The sequence below is a fragment of the Syngnathoides biaculeatus genome, chromosome 1 (assembly GCF_019802595.1).
Source record: "Syngnathoides biaculeatus isolate LvHL_M chromosome 1, ASM1980259v1, whole genome shotgun sequence".
NCBI lineage: Eukaryota > Metazoa > Chordata > Actinopteri > Syngnathiformes > Syngnathidae > Syngnathoides > Syngnathoides biaculeatus.
This window is the reverse complement of record NC_084640.1, coordinates 12,536,369-12,558,213: the sequence shown is the minus strand read 5'-3', so window position 1 is coordinate 12,558,213 and position 21,845 is coordinate 12,536,369. Positions and strand designations below refer to the sequence as shown.

The 21,845-nt window shown below is 41.2% G+C and overlaps 1 protein-coding gene across 35 annotated transcripts in view; it reads left to right on the top strand.

Annotated features, from left to right (window-relative positions):
- The window catches only part of adgrb2 (adhesion G protein-coupled receptor B2), a 296,094-nt gene that overhangs the window by 165,100 nt on the left and 109,149 nt on the right, over positions 1 to 21,845 (top strand). For 14 of the 35 annotated variants that reach the window (XM_061816897.1, XM_061816963.1, XM_061816926.1 and 11 more), the window contains exon 1: positions 12,334 to 12,449. The exons of the other annotated variants lie outside the window; for them this stretch is intronic. In XM_061816897.1, the coding sequence (XP_061672881.1) occupies positions 12,447 to 12,449 (3 nt within the window). In that variant the 5' untranslated portion in view covers positions 12,334 to 12,446. Of the gene's footprint in view, positions 1 to 12,333; positions 12,450 to 21,845 lie in introns of those variants that run through there. 35 annotated transcript variants of the gene reach the window in all.

The window sequence follows — 21,845 nt, the reverse complement described above, 5'->3', positions numbered from 1 at the left end:
CCGCTTCTACAGCTCCTTTTCGCCATTTTCGTTTTCCTGTTAAATAAAACAGTAACGTTTTAAAGCTTCATCTGAGATTTTCCCCAGCAAGCAGGTGGCTTCAGTGACGCTGAAGCTGGATGACAAACGGGATGTAACCACCTCGGTGCAAAAACAGCCTCTGAAGCCTCCTCTCCCTCTCCACTTCTCTCTCTCTCTCTCTTCTCTGTCTGGAAGCTGATCCAAATGGTCAAAATTGGCAATGTCTGTTAAAAGTTCGACCTTGTATTCTTTAGCCTCACCCACACATCCAGAAGTATGGTTAACATGAGCTGCAGGCTGTCATGGGCACCCCCCCCCCCAAAAAATAAATAAATAAATAAACAAAACAGGTGGTGCTGGAACCCCCCCGAAGTGGCCAATTAAACAGCTGAAGAAAGTCACTTTTGGAAAAGTTCATATTCTCACTGGTTCCCTGATATTAACTTAATAACTATCATTATAGTGGTTTGGGATCTGGCATTGGCTCAGCTGGTAAAGCGACACTAACTATGGGCCCTGTGATTGGGTGTCAACCAGTCCAGGGTGTACCCCGCCTCCTGCCTTTTGACAGCTGGGATAGGCTCCAGCACTCTCACGACCCTTGTGAGGATAAGTGGCAAAGAAAATGGATGGATGGATGCTTTGTCTGAACACTAGGTGCCATTACACCCCAGTCCTGTAGGTGGCAATAATGTCCTTACTGTGGCTAACCACTGCTAAACAGCCAAGAGAAAAGTTTTTTTTTGTGGATTGGAGTTTGTGAAAGGATAAACAGTTTTGCATAGTTTAAAGTTTTCATCCTTGGCACAATGCCATATCCCTTCAGAAACTTTTTTTTTCTTCCAGATGTAATTAGATTGTTATTAGTACTTGTTGGGAATTATGCGCAGAGATAATCCAAATACTGTAAATAAAACCACTTAAAAACCAACTGTAAGTCAACATGCTGACATTGCATGGCCAAAATTACTTTGAGGAGTTAGTTTTGAGCTACCTAAAATGACATTTGCAGGTGTGCCACTTTCTTAATTAAATTTGGAGGTCGTGAGGGCAAGTGCCTTTCCTCTATCCCCACTGAGAAGCAATGAAAACCTTTGGCATTGGTCTTTTTCATTAAAGATACAGTGAGTGTGCTCATTTGTTTTTATTTCTTTGGGCTGCTGTTAAAAAAAAAAAAAAAAAAACTAAATAAATGGAGCCGGCAGGGCCGTGTCCCCTTTTAGCAGTGATGAGCAACCCGGGGACGATTGTGGATGAGTTGGGTGAGTGCGAGAGGGCTGATTTGTTACCCCTGCTGAGTAGAGGACAAGCATCAGTCAGGGACAATGGTTTAGTGAACCGCTTCAGTGAATTTGAACCCACAATTTCCCATCTGTGAAGTGCAGCGATTGGTCTTTTATGAACGTATCCCAGGCACCATCTTTTGGTTAAAATGTAATCATCGAAGAAAAAAAAAAATGGTGGACATGCTTCTGAACATAGGATATTTTTTTCATATGAATGTACTATTTTGCCATCATTCCAAAAAATAAGTTTGGATAAGTATCACTTAAAGTAACGGAACTTTAATACTTGGTTGCAAATCCTATTACATCCCGAAATTTGAAATGTATCACCAGACAATGAACATCATCCCGGGTGTTACTCTGCCAGGCCTCAACACTGACTGCTTGTTCTCTGTATATTTTCCCTTCCGTTTTGTCTTCAACATGTAAAATGCATGCTCAATCAGATTCAGGTCAGGTAATTTTTTTCTGACATTGCATAATAATCCGCTTCTTTGTCTTAATCCAATGACCTCTGAACGTGCGCATTTAATAATGTCCGAAACTACTGTATTTTCCGCTCTATAAGCCCCACCTAAAAGCCTTTAATTTTCTCAAAAGCCGTCGGTGCGCCTTATAATCCGGTGCGCCTTATATATGTATCAATATTTAGCCTTTAGTGCAGCTCCGTCTGATGGGATGCATAACATAACCCCAACCTCTAGTGTAGCGTCTTTTCTATGCGCCTTATAATGCGGTGCCTCTTATATATGAAAAAAAGTTTTAAAATAGGCCATTCGTTGAAGGTGCACCTTATAACGCAGTGCGCCTTATAGTGCGGAAAATACGGTATTCTGAATTCACCCTGCTGCTTTGTTCATCAGTCACACATCCTCAATAAATACAAAGGAAAAAAAATCATTGGCAGCCATACATGTGGTAAAATAAATTGATCATAGCTTTTAAAGTGAGGGAAATAAATGTTGCACATATCCCTCACCTTCAGAATCAGTCCCTGCATGTTTTTCCACCAACAGACTTTGTTTTGATAACCCTTAACAGTGCTCAAAAAGTGTCAATGATTTAGCAATTTGTAATTGTTTTTTTTAAACAAATGTTTACAAATATCACAGGACAATCTAACAGCAAATCACTGTCTCCTCAAATGAGTAACTTGACATTCCAGTGATTCTGCTGTTGTGTTCTGACTATTACAAGAGACCACTTAAGTCAAAATGCCACTAAAGGCAGTTCAATTGGACACATGCTCACCTCAGCAGATGACAAAAAGTCAACAGACCTGTTGAATTTCATTTTTAAAAGGCATTGTCACCAGTGGCGCCAAAGAGATACATAGCGAATGTTATTGTAGTCGCAAGGCAATGAATTGAAAGTTTCAATTCCAGCTGTACAAAAGGGAGATGTTGCATCGGCACCCCAAAAACTACACATTTCAGCTTCACTTCTAACGTGCTGCGGCAGTGACGGCCGGTGTCTCCGGAAATCACCAGAGAACTCTCGGGCTTGTCGAGGATGAGCCTCCTTGTGTGGAGCTTTTTGGCGCCGGCTCGGATGTACTGATCCTCGCTAGGGCCACAATCCAAAATGAGATCAAGTGGCATTCCCCCCGTGTATTATAGTAAACACATCAGGAGCCATTCTGCATTCCGCACATAGTGAAGTATACAGCGCGGCACTGCATTGTACTGTTTTACTTTTCCCCCATGCAATTTGTATTTAATACAGAGCAAATCTGCTGAGCGACAAGTGGACCACTAATCGAAAATCTTCTTGTTCACGCTTCAATTCATGACATTGCTGTTATTAACAGTCAGATTTTACTGTAGTTTTTCATGACTTGAGCTTCCTGAAGGGTTCATGTTGAACATTTTTTCACGAGTATAAAAAATGTCACTCATACGCACAATACCATGATAGAACTTTTGCCCGTTTTCAATCAAATTGTCATCGTAGGACGATGTGATGTGTCATTTTTAGTTTTTGCAGCAAGTGACTGAAACCGTGCACAGTTGGAATAAGTGATAGAATGCACAAGGTTAAATGGGACAAAGTGACAGCTTGTAATGACGCTGCCATCATTGAACGATCCGCCGACCCGCCGCAGCATGACACGCAAATGGGCAATGCGACGCGTATCAACTGAAGATATATGAAAACCACCCAACTCTTTGGCACTTTTATAAGGCTTGTAAATGTGATACTAATAGCATCTTCAATATCCGCCCACGTCACGCACCGCTGCCCCCCGCCCCCACCCCGCACATGCAAACCTTGCCGCTCATCCATCTACCTCCTCGGTTTCACATCTTATTTTTCCACTCTGAAGCAACTCTGTAAATGGGCTCACGCTAAAAAAAACATGAAAGCAACACAGCGAGGAAGCAGAGCCCATTGGCTGTGCTAAAGCGGATGCACGCACTTTCTAATGAGCGTCTCAATAAAACTCTGGTGCCGCTAAAGCCCGTCTTGACGGGTAATTTGGAAAAGGGCGGACATCTCTGTTGATCATACCGGTGGGTTGATGCAACCAAAAAGACAAAGGCTTTTTCAAGTCTGTTGCTTTCGTCATTCTTTTCACAGCCAGGTATTGATCCCTTTTTTTTATTCCTAGGTTGTTGTTTGTTTTTTTGCACATAATGATATGCAATGTTGCAAGATAAGGTTCATAGACAAACACACAGTGGTTTAAGTGTTTACATCCTTCAGGAAGGTGTCTTCTTTATCCTCGGCAGCTTGTATGGCGCGCTCCTACTTTGTATGCTTGCCGTGCTCCATTTGGAGTCACAGATGCCTCTGTCACTGGGGCGGCACTCATTTGGCGTGGCCTCGGGTGACTGTGTCAATATTTGCAGTGAGTGCTGTTTGGGTTTGCGGTCTTCTATAAGCATGACTGGGCTTGGGCGATGCGAAAGCTTCAAAAAAAAAAAAGCGTCATCAAGAATCAAAAGCTCAGTCTATGGAATCGCTGTCTATAATTAATGAAGGCCTCTCGGCAATATCTGTGAAAGGATAGGTTTCATCGGTTGTTGCTGGACCGAGCTGGCCGGAAGGAGGACAGAAGGGGCAAAAACAGGTAAATGAATTGTCAAGAATCGCATTAGTAATTCACTTCTTTAATTAATCAACCGCATAGGTGAATAGGGTGGGGGGGGGATTAGTTACAACCATCAAACAAGCAAAGAAGAGTTTTATTCTGTTTAACATTTTAAGTCGAGTAAGGAATTTTCCAAGGCAGTGACGCTGCATTTTGTCCGTGTGCTCGGTAATTGTTTGGCCAATCCAGTGCGTGTCCCGAGCCAAAAATATTTGTCTTTCATGCTATATTTTTCATAAAAGCCCCAAGGGGTTTAAAAAAGAACAAGCGTTGGCAGACTCCATTGATCCAAAGACTTTGAAACTCTGAGTTTATTGTATAGTATAATTCAGGAGGGCATGTTCTGCTTCCCTGGGAGTTGCCATCATTGTCTTTATAGTCTTCTTCCCTGCCACTGCTTTGTGAAGCTGTCTTTATGTATTTCGTGAAAATTGAAATGTGACTCGCCTTTAAGAAAGAAAAAAAAAAAAGATGCTAGGTCCATGCCAGAGCAACAGGTGGTGCTATAATCCCTAACTTTGTGTTTTAGATAGAAGCACAGTCATTTCTGCAAGATCAGTAAACCCGTTGTTGTATGCCGACCGAGCTGACTTGAATATATAATATTAATAAATAAATCATATAGGGAGATAATGTAGCACAATCGTAATATGATGCTGCAAATATTTTATATCCATCATTTTTTTGTTGCTAAGCCAACATTATCTTTTCAAATCACATTACAGTGTTCCTTAATTGCCATCTTTTAAACTAACACTTCCTTATGTCAGTCTGATTACACAACTCAATATTACCTCCTTGCAACAAATTTAAATTACTGTCTGTTTAGGAATTGGAGTTGCAAAAATGAATCTTTGCAACAGTGCAACATGTGTCATGTGAGATCATGTACCTGATCGATATTTAAAAAAGGTTTTTTTTTGTGCTTTTGTCCTCTGTGAGCATATGGTTAACAATCGAAGCCCACATTGGTTAAATCCATAGGGTAAGTGCACGCAGGCTGCTCCCATTTGTACAAATTAGGCTAGACAAGGAAGCCAAACAGCACGGGAGCGGCCAATGCGGCGCTATCCAACCCTTATAACACCATCTGGCCCTTGAGGACAATTCCAATGTCATCTGCTGGTTTATTACATTACCCACACGTGCACATGACATATGACATCTTTATTCTCCTGCTTAGTGAACAGCAAGTCAACGTTTATTGTAAGAGGGGAAATACATCGGGATGAAAAGCTCCCACAGCTCCTGGCACATTTGCAACGTGGAATTGAGTCAGCAGGCCTGTATGAATAAAGTTCAAGATCGTATGTGTAGATGTCCATCTTTGCACTTTCTCAGTTAGGTGCTATTCTACAGTATGTACAAGACATTACCTGCCTCATAGGTACTTGTGTTGTATATTTTCTTTTTGTTGAGGAGCTCTGCAAGTTGTCCGCCCTATCAAAGCCTCTCAGCGTGCATTTTTGGAGGATCTATACTGCGCAGGTGGAATCGTAGCGCGTGAGCCTGCTGAGCGGCCTCACAACGTGCCAGTTGTGTACTGAATGGCAGTGTGGAGTTTCCATGGCGACGTTAAGCAGCGTCACCGGGGTGCGTACCATCAAGATTTCAGTTTAGGTCAATACTACGCTGAAATGTAATCTGAAATAGGTGGACCAGCTTGAGCTCTAAGATTGGTGCATACTGGTATTTTGCGCAGGTGGCACAGTGGTGTCATTTCAAGCGCTGCGCCATCATAGTGAGAAGGTTATTGGTTTGTGGGTGGTGGGAAAGAGAAAGGTTAATTGGCAGCGCTCGCCCGTTGGTGCAAAGGCGAGCCAGTGTCTGTCTCTGTGTCAGCCCCGCGATTGATTTTACGTCTGTCCTATGTGTTCCCCCATCTTTTCCCCAATGCCCGCCGCGTTAGATCCGGCTTACAATGCCCCTGCCGAGGATAAGCGGTGTGGATAACGGAGGGCTGGGTGGACGTCGGAGACAACACGAGCAACACGCGTTACAAATGGTCCCTTGTGACGTGCGGTAATTTGAGGCACAAGTGGCAGCGCAATGTGGTTTCGTATCTTTGCCTGACATTCAGAGGAATAGGCATATTTTTGGGGAGCCCCAGCGTGCGATTTGCCCCCCGACAATGCATCATGGCGATAAGCTGTGTCATTATGTGCCTCTCCTGCTACTTTCACATCAATTACACAGGTGGATGAAATGGGAGTGTCGCATAGGTCAACAACATAATTAACCTTACCCTGGAAGTCAGTGATGTATTACCCCATCGAGATCAAAGAGCGAGTTGAGACGCTAAGCGCATGTTCCACGTCGCAATATGGCGCAGAAAGCATGAAAAAGCCACGTAAAAAAAGCACAACAATTCATGTTGATTCCCAATTTATTTCGGCAGCAGTCTGGCCTTGTTAGCCTAAAATAACTGCCTGCGATTTTACCAAGCTGGCTACCAAGTGGGGGAATTTTCCCCGAGGGATTTTGTTTGCAGTAAATAAAAGCTATAAGAGAATTGAATTGCTTTTTTGGCCAAATTCGAGGCTACCTCTTGGTGACAAACTGCTTGGCCCAAAGTGCTCACAGTTATCCCATAGAGCCTGGCAGCGCCGTTTGCATTGTTAATCAGTCTCATTTTCTCTGCTCAAATAATGATAAAGTCCCCTTTGGCTTTTGCAGAATTCCCATTTGCTGAAAGTGTTGTCTTGTCTTGAATTTAATAAATGTCCAGCATAACCGCCAGACCGCCTTTAAATGCGTTATCTTCACAGATGCGCTGATGCAAGATAACAAAACATTTTATCAAGCAGCAGCTGGCATGATTAGAATGATGTTTCTTCCATCTACTCGATGCATCAGTAAAACGTAGACCTTGTAGAAACTCATTAAATAACTCTTATGGTTTAAGCCATTTTACATGCTGTTTTCTTAATTTTACACGAAAGTTATCCATGCCATTCACACAACACACAGAGGTGCATCTTTTTAGCACGGTGCATTCATGACTGTCATTCATTCTTATGCCTGAATATCTCCTGAAAGGGAACATTGTGAGTGGTCATCACACATGAACAATAAAGTCATTTAAAACTTTATTCTCTCTCCCTCTCTTTACGTGATTTAGTGTGGGGGGGGGGGGGATTCCGAGTGATTTTCACATTTAGATTTTATAGCTTGGGTTCTGACAGCCTATTTAATTCCCTTTGCGGTTGCGTTATCATAGAAGTACAATCTCCTCTCCGCACACCGTGCACAGCTCTCTCCTGAAACCAATTTAAGTGGCGATCCTAAATCTGGCATACTTGGGAAAGGACCCTGAAGAGGAGTGCATGTTATGGAATAGCACGCAAAGACCACCACCAATTGTAATTACATGCTGTCACTCTCTCACTCTCAATTGGGGGTATCAGTGTGACTCGCGAACCGGGCTAGCGGTTTTCCTAATGGAGACGGTCTTGGCATTGCCTTACCCTTCAGAAATGGAGCATAATGAAATCCCCAAACAAGATCATTTGACCGATTAAAATGTATTTTACAATTGAATCACCGGCACATCAATCCTTTTTCGGTGGCATCCAGTCCTAAAAATGTCTGAAATGAGTCATCGTAAGATTTCCACAAAGTCTACCTCATTTTCTCTGAGGTAGCTTTGACTCAAATTGATGGAAATTACAGGAGCTGAGGATGTGTTGAGCAAATGGTGGTTTGAGTTCTTTGAAGCTTAAAATGCGAAGGCAATTTTGTCAAAGTGGAAATCAATAGCTCGTAAGTGTAATGCAAATTCAAATGACAGAACACCAACCGATTATTAAACACAATGAAATTATCGTCATGTTTGGTATTTAAGCGCAAGCGGCAGTTAATGCCAAAATTGTGACCTTACAGTCTCCCAGTGAGCCATTTTGTTGTAGTAGTCCATTTTTTGTCCGATATGTCATCTGTTTCTAAAAAATATAAGTAAAACAAAATGAAATGCTCCAGTTTATAATATTTACAATCATTCTTAATTTGCAGTAATTAAAAACTTAAGTAATTCTTCTGCTCCCTCTCAACGCTGTTGAGTTACAAACGTTGCACTCACACCGACTCACTCCTGCTCGCTTTCTATTTCAGGGTGCAAACCTGCTGCGCTAGGCTGACCTGGTCACGGTACTATATCTGACCAAATCGATACCCATTTCTCTTTCTCACTTGCTTTAGCTCGTCTTTCCACTCATTTCTGACAGCGGCTAGGCATGATAGGATGATTGAGAGCCGATGAAACCAACAAACACCCCAGTCTGTGAGGGATTGGCACAGTCGATTGACAAGCGTGGATGTGCTGGTTTGTATCTCGAAAAAGTGACAAAATGCAGCACGCCGGAAATGTTTGGAAGGATTTTCATAATCGATTGGAGATCAACTGTGACAGATCAAATCAAGGCCAACAATGACAACTTGTTGGAATTGCAGTCATCTGTACACTTCACAGTCGAGTGAGTGGTTCAGCCTTTGAAGATTGGCTAAAGTGATGCAAGACGTCGTAATCCACCGATAACCGGACAGGAAATTTTCAAATTTCCTCGTCCTAATCTATCATACAGAGGAACTCACGGTCCAAGCAGAATCACCAACAGGCAAGCGTTAAAAGACAGAACTCTCTCAGGGTCATGTTGTGGTATCCTGCTCCACCATAAAACTCTTAACACCGATCACATCATCAGCACGACTTTAGATAGGGTGGTGTCACTGCCTCTGGCTGATAACTTGTGATTTGCTGACAGATTGGCAGGCCAGTGGAGCGTGATTGGCTGACAGATGTGTGGGAGAACATGTGACATGTGACAGAAGAAACGCCACACATGACATTCTCCAGAGGCATTAGACTCCCCTTAGCAAAACATTTTGGATAATTATGTGCTTTCAAAATTCTTGTAAATAGTTGAGGAGAACACTTTTTATTTATTTTTTTTGTAGCCTGTTATGATTCTGCCCTAGTGCGCCGGTACCAAATTGGTGTGAAAAAGCCCTGACAGCAACCTAATTCAACCCTTCCTTCGCCTCGGACATAACAAATGCTCTTTTCGATAAATAGATGAAAATCCCCATTGACAGCATTCACTTCCTTAGTGGCTCCTTCCAGAAAATTGGAAGATGTCATAGCAGCCTCACATTGCCTATAGGTGCAACTTTCAGGTTTACCATTACTTTTGTGACACTTCCATCTCACGCGTCCTTCATATTCTAACCGTTAACTCCTTTCCGAGCCCGTGAGGGTCTAGATTGACTTTCCTTGTCACATAGGTGAACAAAAATGATGCAAGCAACCCTACCGGCTTTTCTTGACAAGTTCATGTGTCCCATATGTGTTGTTGGCTTCTTGTTGCCGCACTTGAAGTGTGCAAAGCTTCCATAAAATCGCTCCGGTATTTATTTTGATTCTGTTCATTGAGCTTTTTGTTTGCGCCTGTTCAATCATTACATCTTTCACCCTGAGGCATAAGGGAAGATTCATTATTACTATTTGGATGCAAAATTTGAGTGATGCAGAACGATTCTTTTTGCAGCATGTCAGATGCTTTTGTTTTCCTTCTTTTTTTTCCTCCAGCTCATTGCCTTGCCTTGGCTGCGGTTTGATGCTTGTGTGTGCTGGCTGTTCTTTTGTTAATTTCTGGGGAAAATGTGATGTGGAGCCACAACATGTTATTAGTGGAGCGAGTGCCATCGCAAACAAGTGAACATGTGCAGTCAACTGGGCCAGGAAGCAAAAACGTGAACATACGAGAACCTTGTTGCTCTTTGCACGGTCTGTCACTCCCATTCCTCTCACGTTGTTTTTTTTTAACTTCCCAATCATCGATGCCTGCTTTTTTTGTTTTTATTTATCAGATCCACTGCCATGGTGACTGGCTGCCTTTTAAAAATGTGTTCAATTCATTCATGAGCCAACTCGAGCTGACTTTTCAATTAATCACCAGAAGCTACGGCGTGTGATGGCTGGAAGGATTTAAAAACACAAGTGAAGCATGTCGTCCAATCAAAGCTCAGCTCTGATACTGCGGCCCTCTTTGGGTTGCCCATTTATAGTTTCTCTTTGAAGAGGTGTGCATTCAGTGATTTTTGCAGCCATCATTCACGGTGACAGTGTGTTGTTCTCTCTATACGGTACATAAAGAATCATGAAACGTCAGTTTTGGTTCTGATCAAAATTGGACTGAAGGATTCTTTTTTTTCTCTCCCCGTTGCCAGTGAATTTCACACTTATGTGAATGCCTGCTAGCATGCTGGGGTGTTATGGATCCAATTAATCCAGCTATTGTGACCCTGAAAGAATAGACACACCTATTCATTTAATAAGAGGCCTATATATTATGTTGCATAATGTTATACCATATTGTATTGTAGTAGGCGGCATGGTTACGCAACTGTTTAGAGCGTTGGCCTCACATTTCTGAGGCCCAGGGTTCAAATCCCGGCCACCCCCTTGTGTGGAGTTTCCATGTTCTCCCCCTGCCTGTACGTGGGTTCTCTCCAGGCAGTCCGGTTTCCTCCTACATCACAAAAACATGCATTAATTGGAGATTCCAAATTGCCCCTGGGTGTGATTGCGAGTGCGACTGTTGTCTGTCTCTGTGTGCCCTGCGATTGGCTGGCAACAGGGTGTACCTCCTGCCCGATGATAGCTAGGAGAGGCTCCAACAGTCCCACTACCCTTGTGAGGATAAGCGGCTCAAAGAATGGATAGATGGATATATCATATTAAACTGCCACAATTGAAAACAGATTTGTCAAGAATCATATGGCTTACAGTATATACAATGGTGCCTTGTGAACCGACTTTCGTGCTTTCCGAAATACGAGCCATCATTCCGATAAATATTTTGCGCTGACGTGCGGGCAAAAATTTGGTATAAAGGCAATCTGATGCAGTGAACTTAGCTCAACTCACTTTATAACAAGCAGTATTTTTGGCAGATAGTGAATAAAAAGAGGATTGAAATTTTTTTTATGACCAGCCCGAGCTGGAGTTTATTGTCAAACTAAACATCAAAAAAAGACTTAAACGATGGGTATTTCAAACAACCATATAGCTTTGGCTTTCAGAATGCTAGCAGGGAACAAAGTAGGCAAGTACCTCAAAGCACCACTGTATGTATTATTTTGTCAGTCAAGGGCATCATATATAAACAATAGCACTAATTGCTAAGACTTACAAGTGAACATATAGACTATATAAAAATACAATGTGTCTGTAATCAAACTGTCATTGCATATTTTTCAAAATAAGCTGACTTCACTAGCTGTACATGTGGACACCCCCCCTCCCCCACCCCACAACCACCACTTTGTCTACTTAGCATTCCTGCCAGCAAAATCCGAGTTCAAGCCAGCAGGTAATAAATTATAGCTGTAATATCTTTGCTGGCACATGGCCAGATTTCATCTCCACATACTTTTCAAAGAAGTCTCTAAGTGTTTTTAGTTATATTTATCTACAACAGGTTGACTTTGCGCGCATGCGTTTGAGCGTTTTTGCTTTTTTAACTGCAATGATCTGTCATCACTACCCCTGCCTTCTATCAGACAGGGCGTTCCATCGTAGACTTGCATGTTCTTGTCATTTTGCGGCTGTGTGATTATCACTCTCTCCAAATAGTGATGTCATTAATCTCAGAGGGGAAAGGCGTATTTGGTCAGGTCGTTCGCACATTCAACCCTTAGCGCAATGTGCTAAATATGTCTCTTGGCCCTGTCTGCCTTCATTATGTCACCAAGCAAAATTGGACTTGGAGTCTTGGAAAACAGAACCAAATTATATCTTCCAAACCAAATGTTTTTTTTTTTTTTTGTGATGGCGGCCCTGCCTCTTCTCATCGACTTTCATCCTTTATGGTCGCTATAAAGCCAGATGTGCCACTCACAAATCATCCTGGGAAGTAGGCATGAAATATATGCTGGGTTGCTGCTTTTTGGGGGTAGGGGTGGGGGGCTATCTAAAAATAACCAAGATTAATTGGAAGTAAAAGGCCATTGTCACAATGGTTGCTTCTTTCAGGATTTGACGCTATATGGTAAGTGTTGGCTGTTGTGGGCTGTCATGTCACACTCGCCTAACTAACACGGGAAACATGTTTTAATGTAGAGATGGATCCAAAAGAGCATTCATGTGGGCTGTTATTTTTTGTGGAGGTAACGCAACCAAGTGGATCTCACTTGAGATAATGATAGAAGCGTATTCATTATTTCTGCCTCCGAGATCATCTCCACTTGAATAAATACCAACAAGGCTGTCATTTGCGCTGTCAGTTGCGTTAGTGATTCATCGCATGTCCAAACAAAACAAAGACAACTGCATCTCGTTTCTGATTTGGTTTCTCAGTTGTTCTGTCACAGCTTACGCTAGAATTTGGTTCTGGGTCAATGTGTCTGTAGAGGTTTCTTGTCAGTACCGTATCCGTCAGTAAAGCTTATCTTTATGAAACTCTTCTTAAAGGGAGAACGTCAGTAAAATGGTATTAAATTCGAGAAACTAGCTATGGCTCATAAAAACGTCATTGTTGTACACTATTGAGTATTGTTTCTGAATTATTTTACTTTTTGACAGGAAAGACTGACAGTGACAGTGTCCAAACCGGAAGACATTGTGATATATTACCTTAACAATACCTTATCCCTCCAAAATTCTGTTTATACGACGAATCCATTTCCATTTTGTAGTTTCCACGTCATAGAGCACTGCTATTTTTAAATATCAATTCCAAGCTACTTCAGAAATCCAGTTTGAGATAAGAATGGAATCTTTTTTTTTTTTCAGTGATTTCACAGTAGACACTTCACACTGCTCTTTATTATCCAATATTTGTGTTGGTACAGACAATTCATTCTCCATGTGTGATCAATAATCACCTCGTCATTCCTTTTCCGTTTGCGTCTGGGTGTTGATTTTGTTGTTGTTGTCGTGCAAACCAAATGACGGCACAGATTTTCCTCTACGCTTGAAGTGTCTGCCACTGCAAGCAGAGGCATGTGTGGTCTTCATTGTGCTGCGACAATGATAATTAGAAAGAGAAGCGGGGAGCGGAGTGTGGGAAGAACACTGTGTCTGATTTAGCTGGAAAGCCACTTTCTTTCTGATCTTCAGCAAAAGAAGGCCCATATTTGTGCAACAGTCTAAGAACTCCTCACTAATCCCCTCTTCTGACTCATTTCACAAGGGTTTGATGCTCTCTCTTAAAAAAAAAAAAAAATCTTGTTCATTCATTGGCATCCTTTTTTCTACATGCTTATCCACACAGACACACAAGTACCCATACACATACAAATCATTTTAAAGAACATTTCCAGACTAAAATAAATTTGCACAAACATGAACTTTTCATCGTCGAACGCAATCCATCCTGTGTCGCCTGTTGACTTATTGAAGTATTTCTCGCTTCAAACCAGTTTTCTCACAAGAAAAAAAAAATATGAATTGACCTTTCCAGTTTCAAATTGCCGTCATTAAACATTTATCGACTGTACAGCCGATGGTGACGCAAGCGTAAGAAAAGTCAACTGTTGTTCTGTAAATGAAAGCTTAAATGAAATTAAATGACTCTCATATTGGAAAAAGCCTGATGGACATCTAGTGGTGGGGGGACCGCACACTCCTAACAGGTTTTGACTTTCCCAGGCAAGAATTTCCAGGAAATATTGTTAGAACTCCAAATTTGGAAGAATTTGTGTGCGTTCGACTTTCATCCGTCCATCCATCCTTTTTCTGAGCCTCCTATCCTCACAAGGGTCACGGGAGTGCTGTAGCCTAGCTCAGCTATCTTCGGGCCTGAACTGAAACGTTGAAACAACGAATCACACTCGCAATCACTTTTCAAAATCGTGTCTCCCTCCAAGACAATTTCACCACTGGCAACATTTCAATTTGTGTGAAGAAATTTAAAAAAAAAAAAAAGTTAGAGCAACTGTCAAGGGGCTTAAAGGGGAATGGAAGTAACCCCTCCCATTGCCAGTAAACATCTGCGCCATTATTACAGATTAACGTTTTATGAGCCTCTCTGGAATTAGCATTAGTGACGGTTTTAGTGCCAAATTCCTGTTTCAGCTCTGTCACTCTTCCCCCGCCTCCATACTATGAGACGACTTAATATCACAGCGAGCCTCCCCGACACGGTGCCAGATGAGCGGATCACGGTGGTGGGTTTAGTACATCGGGTCACATTTCACCCCTCTTGCTATTCATAGAAGGCTAAAGCTTCTTTTCTTGACGTGTAGTTCATATTCCATTAACACAATTGTCCCTTGATTAGCATGTTAGTATGCCCAGGACACATTCTTACAAGAAAACAACCCAGCGGTGTGAGAATGAATCAAGCTGGCTGCATTTCATTTTTCATACCAACTTACTGGATTTGTTCTTTTAGCTTTGGCAGTAGATGTGTACAAAATGTGCCATTTTTCTTCAAATTACACAGGTATTAAAAGCATTGTTTATCAACTAAAGCCAACCTCAACGTAAATTTGACCATAACCGCATGGTTGACACATGTCCATTTTTCCCTTGACTTCTGATTTTAAATTCCATTTAGCATAGCAATGATGAAATGCACGGGCAGCAATGTGTGCATAATAATATGATGAGGCAATTACAGATTCATGATTGTCACAATCTTAACGGCCCTCTGAGGGAAACCATAACTAGGATGATTTCCGAAATGAAAATGAGTTTGACACCTGAGATTCCAAACCGTACCTATGGAAAATAGGTCTGGATTGTTTCTATTTTGGTTCTGGATAAGAATTCCCAAGTAATTCACTCTTGTACAGCATTGGTTTACCCTAAGTGATCCCATTTGCGCACTTCCATCAATGAACAGTACCGGAGATGAAGTCCGAGTCACCTGGATATTTACCATGCAGAAAATATATCCGGCTCTCCATATAGAACCACTAGGCTCCGTACTTGAGCAATATTTCACCCCCAATTCTATCAGGGGATTTTTTTTTATATGATATAGTTACCTTTGTTCATCACACAGGAGCTAAATGTCAGCAAATCTGAGTGTATTTCTGGTGCTCTTGATCACAGGCTTGGACAAAGATGATGTACAGCCTCCTTCGTTGGATGGAAGATGAGCGTTTAATAGCCCAGTGATGAGGACGGGCTTATCGCGACCAATGTACAACAATTTAGGCGTCCATTATAAATATAAATGGAGGGCTACCGTGTGATTAATGTGCAAAGCAGCTCCTGTAATCTTCCGACTACAGAGCCGCGCTTTTGGAAACATGTTTTCTCAAGGAACTCAAAGCCTAAAACCAACATGAAGCACTTGTTTGATCACTGGCGCTTACAATTAATCACAAAGAATTAACGAGCAAATTGCCAGCTCTTCAAAGGTTTTCGGGCCGGTCAGCTGCTAAATTTCGCTCTGTTATTGCTACAGACGCAAACGACGGTCTACATGCTTTTCGCGGCATCGCCTGAAAAGAAACCATCCGTTTTAAATTGGAGGCTTGTTTCGTTATGTCACAATCTTATGACTAAAAGAGCGTTTAAGGTTTTACAGTTAAATTCAGTGTGTCCAGTGTTTGAGCCCCAAAAAAAATAAAAAATAAAATAAAAAGACTATAGCACAACTCCAGATAAAGGAATGCTACAATAGTGGTACTTGTTCGTTGCATCTGTTATACCCCTGTTGACACACAAATGCGACACTTTATTAAATTCAGCAATACTGTTAACGTCATTATCACCAAAAAGGGCCTTTGAGGTCCTCACAATTGCAAATAAACCAGTACAGTGATAAGTCTCTTAAACATGTATTTCCTTCCTTTGATATTTTATTCACTGGATGTACCGTACATGATTTTGGCACATCCCACACACCGTTAATATGACTACAGCGTGTGTTCGAAGTGATTAAATCATGCAGCCAATGAAAAATCTTGTGGGATGATATGGGGGAGTCTCAAAGGCATTATTACGCTGATATTGACTCACCTCATTATTTTCTAACACACCATCCCTCTGCAGAAACCAGGAGTTTTGTCCCCTTTACGTCTGTCAATCATCTTCAAAGCGTGAATAGTTTGACTTTCATCATTCATTTTCCCCCACAGTGGTTAACCTCTCTCGGAAACCTGTTAGGAATGTTAAAATTTGATGAACACATTTGCATTTTTTTTTGTTGGATTGCACCACATCAATTTCTTTTACATCAGTGAACAAGTATTTTGAAATCAGAACAAGTGATTGCGTTGAATGCCAAAGTTTTTCACTGTACTTATCGTTCAGAGCGAAATATGCATAGCGCACTGCGTCATCCTGAAGTCTTTGCGGGAGCGCAGATGATTTGCTCTTCTAATTTACTACACAAAAGTCCCGTCAAACGTGATCTGGAGTCAAATTGTTCCATCAGAACTCCACTTGGCCACGTTCCATGTCATTCCCACCTCAGTTCTGTCACTTAATCAATTGTCCTCTGCTCCAATAAAGCATGCATGACAAAATAGCCTGAGAAATCACTACCGGAGGTCAGTGATATAATATACGATGTAGTTCTGTGATGGTACACACTACAACCGCAATCATAATAGTTGATAAAATAATCAACTAAAAGAGCTTTTTTTCTAACCTGAGTAAAGGCCCACTTGAGTTTGACATCATTAAATCTTGCAAATGTACCTAAAAGACTGTCTTGCAGAAAAATACTGTACGTTTTTGTACTGGCGTATATTGCTCGTATACTAAAACCGTCTCTCGTTGCCGATTCCGCTTACTGTTAAATGCAAGTACGGACTCTTGCAAATGAAATTCTCCGCAGCGACGAGATGTAAAGCAACAGCGGGACGCTGAAGCAATGTCAGCGGATGTCGGTTAACGGCCGGGCCTGACTGAACAAACAGGGAGCGAGAGTGGATGGAGGGATGAGCGAGACCAGAGCGTGTACAGTATATTTGATTAGCCTCTCAAGTGAGTGATGTGCCTTTAATCCCTCCTCTAACTAATCCCCCTCTCCTCTTGGAGAGTGCTCGCTGCCCACCGGCACAAAGTGTTGTAAGTCTTTAATATGAAGCCACTGGCTTTATTTTATTCATTTATTCTCCTATTTACTTCTGTCCATTCTTTGCAATCAGTGACATTCCCTCCTGACTTGCTTGAGCCCAAATATTTTACATTTAGATATTTGACAACACCAAGGAGACATGGAATTTTTCTAAATGGAACATAGATTAAAATAGTAAAATGCTGATTTAATTGAATCTAATACATCTAAATATACTACATTAAATCTAGTTTGACATACTTTGCAGCTTCTTTCCCCCCTACAGTTTGATGTATGGACTATGCATATTAAAATGGATGTTTGGAATTCATTCAAATTCCGTTCCGTCTTTTTGCAATACATGAATACAGATTAGTCTGCTTTTCACTTAAATCCTAAAATGAAATTGCAGCCCTCTTTCACCAGGAAAATATCCATCCATTTTCTTAGCCACTTATCCTCACAAGGGTCGCAGGGTGTGCTGGAGCCTATCCCAGCTGTCAACGGGCAGGAGGCGCTGTACACCCTGAACTGGTCCCGAGCCAATCGCAAGGCACATCGAGACAAACAGCCGCACTCACAATCACACCAAGGGGCAATTTAGACTGTCCAATTAATGTTGCATGTTTTTGGGATGTGGGAGGAAGCCGAAGTGCCCAGAGAAAACCCACGCAGGCACTGGGAGAACATCCAAACTCCACACCGGCGGGGCCGGGATTGAACCCCGAACTTCAGAACTGTTAGACTGACGCTTTCTAGGTGAGCCACTGTGCCGCCCAGGAAAATATCACTTGCAGCAAAAAGATGGAACTTCATTTAAAAAAAAAAAGGAAAAATGCTCTTTATTAACATTACCCTGATGCATATTGGTTTAGATCTAAGATATTTTGTGTAGGCGAAAAATGAAAGCTGTACTGTATTGACTGGAGGAAAAGAAAATCCAACCACAAAATGTACCCATCGTCTGTTCATTCATCTTTATTTATTTAACAAATAAAACCCACATTCACATTTTTTTCATGGTGTAGTTTTAAAACTCTCATAAACCAACAAATATGCTTGATCCACACATAAATAGAAGATAATGTAGCTGACTTTACAAGGAAAAATCTACAATTTTACAAGAGCAAAGTGAAATGTATGTTTAAAACAAAATCATTACCAGATAAAAACTTGTATGCTACGTAATCTCTTATGATAAGAATAAAGCAACAATATCATGATTTTTAGTGTTTTCATTGAATCATGATTATGTTTTTAGTGTTCTTCGCGCTTTAATAATGGTAGCGCAGAACGAGTGCACCAGCGAAAGCTGAAAAATCTTCACTCTTGCTTTTGTTGCTGCAGAGCTATGTTAAATATAGTATTCTGATGACAGCATTAAGTATATAGTATACTGTTTCATGAAAACGTACGGATACCATAGACTTTATCAAGTGGTCGAGCCATAAGTACAGTGCATGATCAATCATTAATCATCGTTCGCATTAATTCCCCCAGAGAATTATTTGATGTGTTGTTCGATATCATTTCAGTCAATCAGTGCAGGAACTTTAGTGATTTCAAGCCATAAATTGGATGAAAAAGGGATGAAAAAAAGTGTGCGGGAGAGCAACATGAAACAGGATCGTTTTGAGAGATGAAAGCAAGACGGCATACTCAAGTGAAATGAGATTTTATTGCCAACTTGCTTGGTTTACTTTCCGTTGAAAAGGAAATTAGAAGGAAAAAGATGAGACAGCATTATCTATTTTGCATCACTACATCATATCCAGCCACAAATTCCCAGTGATTTCAGCATTAGCATGCAATCATTGTTTTTTTCCTCCCTAATCAAAGTCCAATAATTATCACAATGGTTCTATTAATAAATAATATGTTCTTTGGGAAAACGTTTTTCACAGCCTTAAATTAATTGCTTTTTTTCAGCTTTACTTTTTTTTTTGTACCACATTCCCATGAGAAGATAGCCTCCCACCCCCCACCCCCGTCGGGCTTCTATGAATTAGATTTTACACATTGGCGAACGTAGATGTCCATTAGTGGAGTGTTGCCAAGAGAAGCATATGTAAGAATGTATCTTATGCGCTAGCAGTATTATATAGCACGTCGGCCACACTTGCGCTTTTCCTCCCACTCATATTTAAATCTAATTCTACATATTAGCCTGATGCATTCGGATTTCCATTTTAGCGTGTATGGATCGCAGTGAGCGAGAGGAAGCACTTGTCTGGTTGCCAATGAACTTGCGGATGTATGTTTTTTTTTCAAATCTTATTTTTTTTTACTTTTGATTTATGTGCAACTCAAAATAAATGACTATATAATTTTTTTCTCAGAATCAGCACTTTAAAACAACAGCACACATCAATGCTCTTGAGTCATTGATCGTTAGCCTAATTTTGCCACAATCGACTTGTTATAAGATCGCCATTAATGCATGAGGAGAGTACCAATGAAGGTGGCACATTTGTATTTATATGGAGGGGGGGGGGATCCTAATCAGGCTTCTCCCATATTTATTTAATAAATACCTGACACTCAATAATTGGAAGCTGACCTTTAGTGTCACTAATTCTGCTTTGCATTCTTTGTGCTTGGGAAAACAAAAAGCACAATTAAAGATTCTCTTAAATATATATGGACATAAAATTTATCCAAATATCATACCTAAATAAATGTTTAAAAACAAAGATATGTTCAAGAATATATGCAAATATCTTGCAATTAAAAGTCATATACAACTAAACTCAAGCAGTGATTCTTTGGCGCGTGACATGAGGAAGCCAGCGTTGCACATGTTGCAAATAATTCCTTTAGAGCAATTTAGATGGCAGAGATTACGGTCTACCACACCTTTCACGCCCAACTAGTGTAAAGAAATAATGAAAGGAAAAAAATGCAGGCTTAAATACACATAATACAGCTGTTGTGGTCCTTGAATTGCCGGGGGATCGTTAGAATGAATGCAAGTGGAAAGGCTGCCGTGTGCTTAAGTGACTCGGCTTTCATCGCCTGCGGCTCCGCCATTGACTCGCACGCACTGTATTTACCTACATTTTAACTGCAAGCCGAGCTCAATGTATGACTTCTGCGTGCCATGCGGCATATCTGCATACCTTTTCCCATTCCCTCTTCTCAGAGAGGAAAAGTTCACCTTATTCATCTTTTCCGACGTGTCGCTTTGAAGTTGGAAGGGGATAGACAATTAATCAGACTCTGCTCGGGCTCTCAAGTTTTTCCCATTGTGCTTTTGAAGAATGAATTTGAAGTTTTACACCAGGCAGGCTCAGGGAAGCGTAAAACTCTGGTCTTGACTTCCATGCTGCCGAAAAAGCAAAGTTCTGCCAAGGTTTCCTTCCCTATCCATAAATATCTGTCAGCAATGTCGACAATGACCTGACACATTTCAATCCTCACCCATTTTCAGAGCTCAATAAATATATATATAAATAAATAAAATCAACCTTTGTTGAGGGCGATGGAAACAATCAGGACCATGCCCTGCGGGCACAATTTCAGGTTTATGACTTTGTATGTTCAGTCCAGTATGTATTTGTGCATGCTAAAACTCACATGAACCATAATCCCAATGCAACGGGAGATTTTTATTGACTTTTAAGGGTCTTGGAGTGAAGCTCAAGTGCGATTGGGAGCGTATATTTTCCTTCCCGCAAACAACATTTTTGCCTTCTCATAGCTCTTAATCTCACAGCTCAAGGCGAGCATTATTGTGATAAATTTACTGTATGATGTACTTCCATGCGCCCGTTTGCATTTGCAGTTCCATAATTGTGTGTTTGTGCGGATACAAGTTGTGGGCAAAGTCAGATTTTTGTACCTCATGGGAAGTTACCGATTTTTAATATACCACTTGCTCACTTTCCCCTTTTTAAACACCAAAAATATCCCCAGGGCACCCGGAAATTTGTGAGGAATGGGAATGCATCTGCTGGAGTGAAGGATGATGGGAAAGAAATGTAGCTGTCCTTCAGGGTAGAAGCCTGTTCACCTGGGGCTGTCAAGGTCTTATTATGCCGCCCGGGCGAAGGCATTTTTACCAATTGAGATGGTTCCAGCCTGACAACAACCCCAGATGATGATTGCCACAATCTGCAGGGTAATAAATTGAGAAGTAATGATGTCAATAGACCATTGAGCAGCAGTGAAGGCTTTTTACTGAAGGGAAATGCAAGATAGAAATTGGGATCGCACTCATTTCATACTTGCGCTGTCCGGCTTTAATGTTCTCCTAATGCCCCAATTTCCTTTTTTAATTTCATCATGTATTGCTGAATGGTAGAGTATAATATGACAATTCTGATGTTCATTTGTGATGAAACATACAATCATTACAGTTCTATACAAAAGCAGCACATGGCAGCGTTAGCACTGAATATACAAATACTGAGGAAAGAGCCCGTT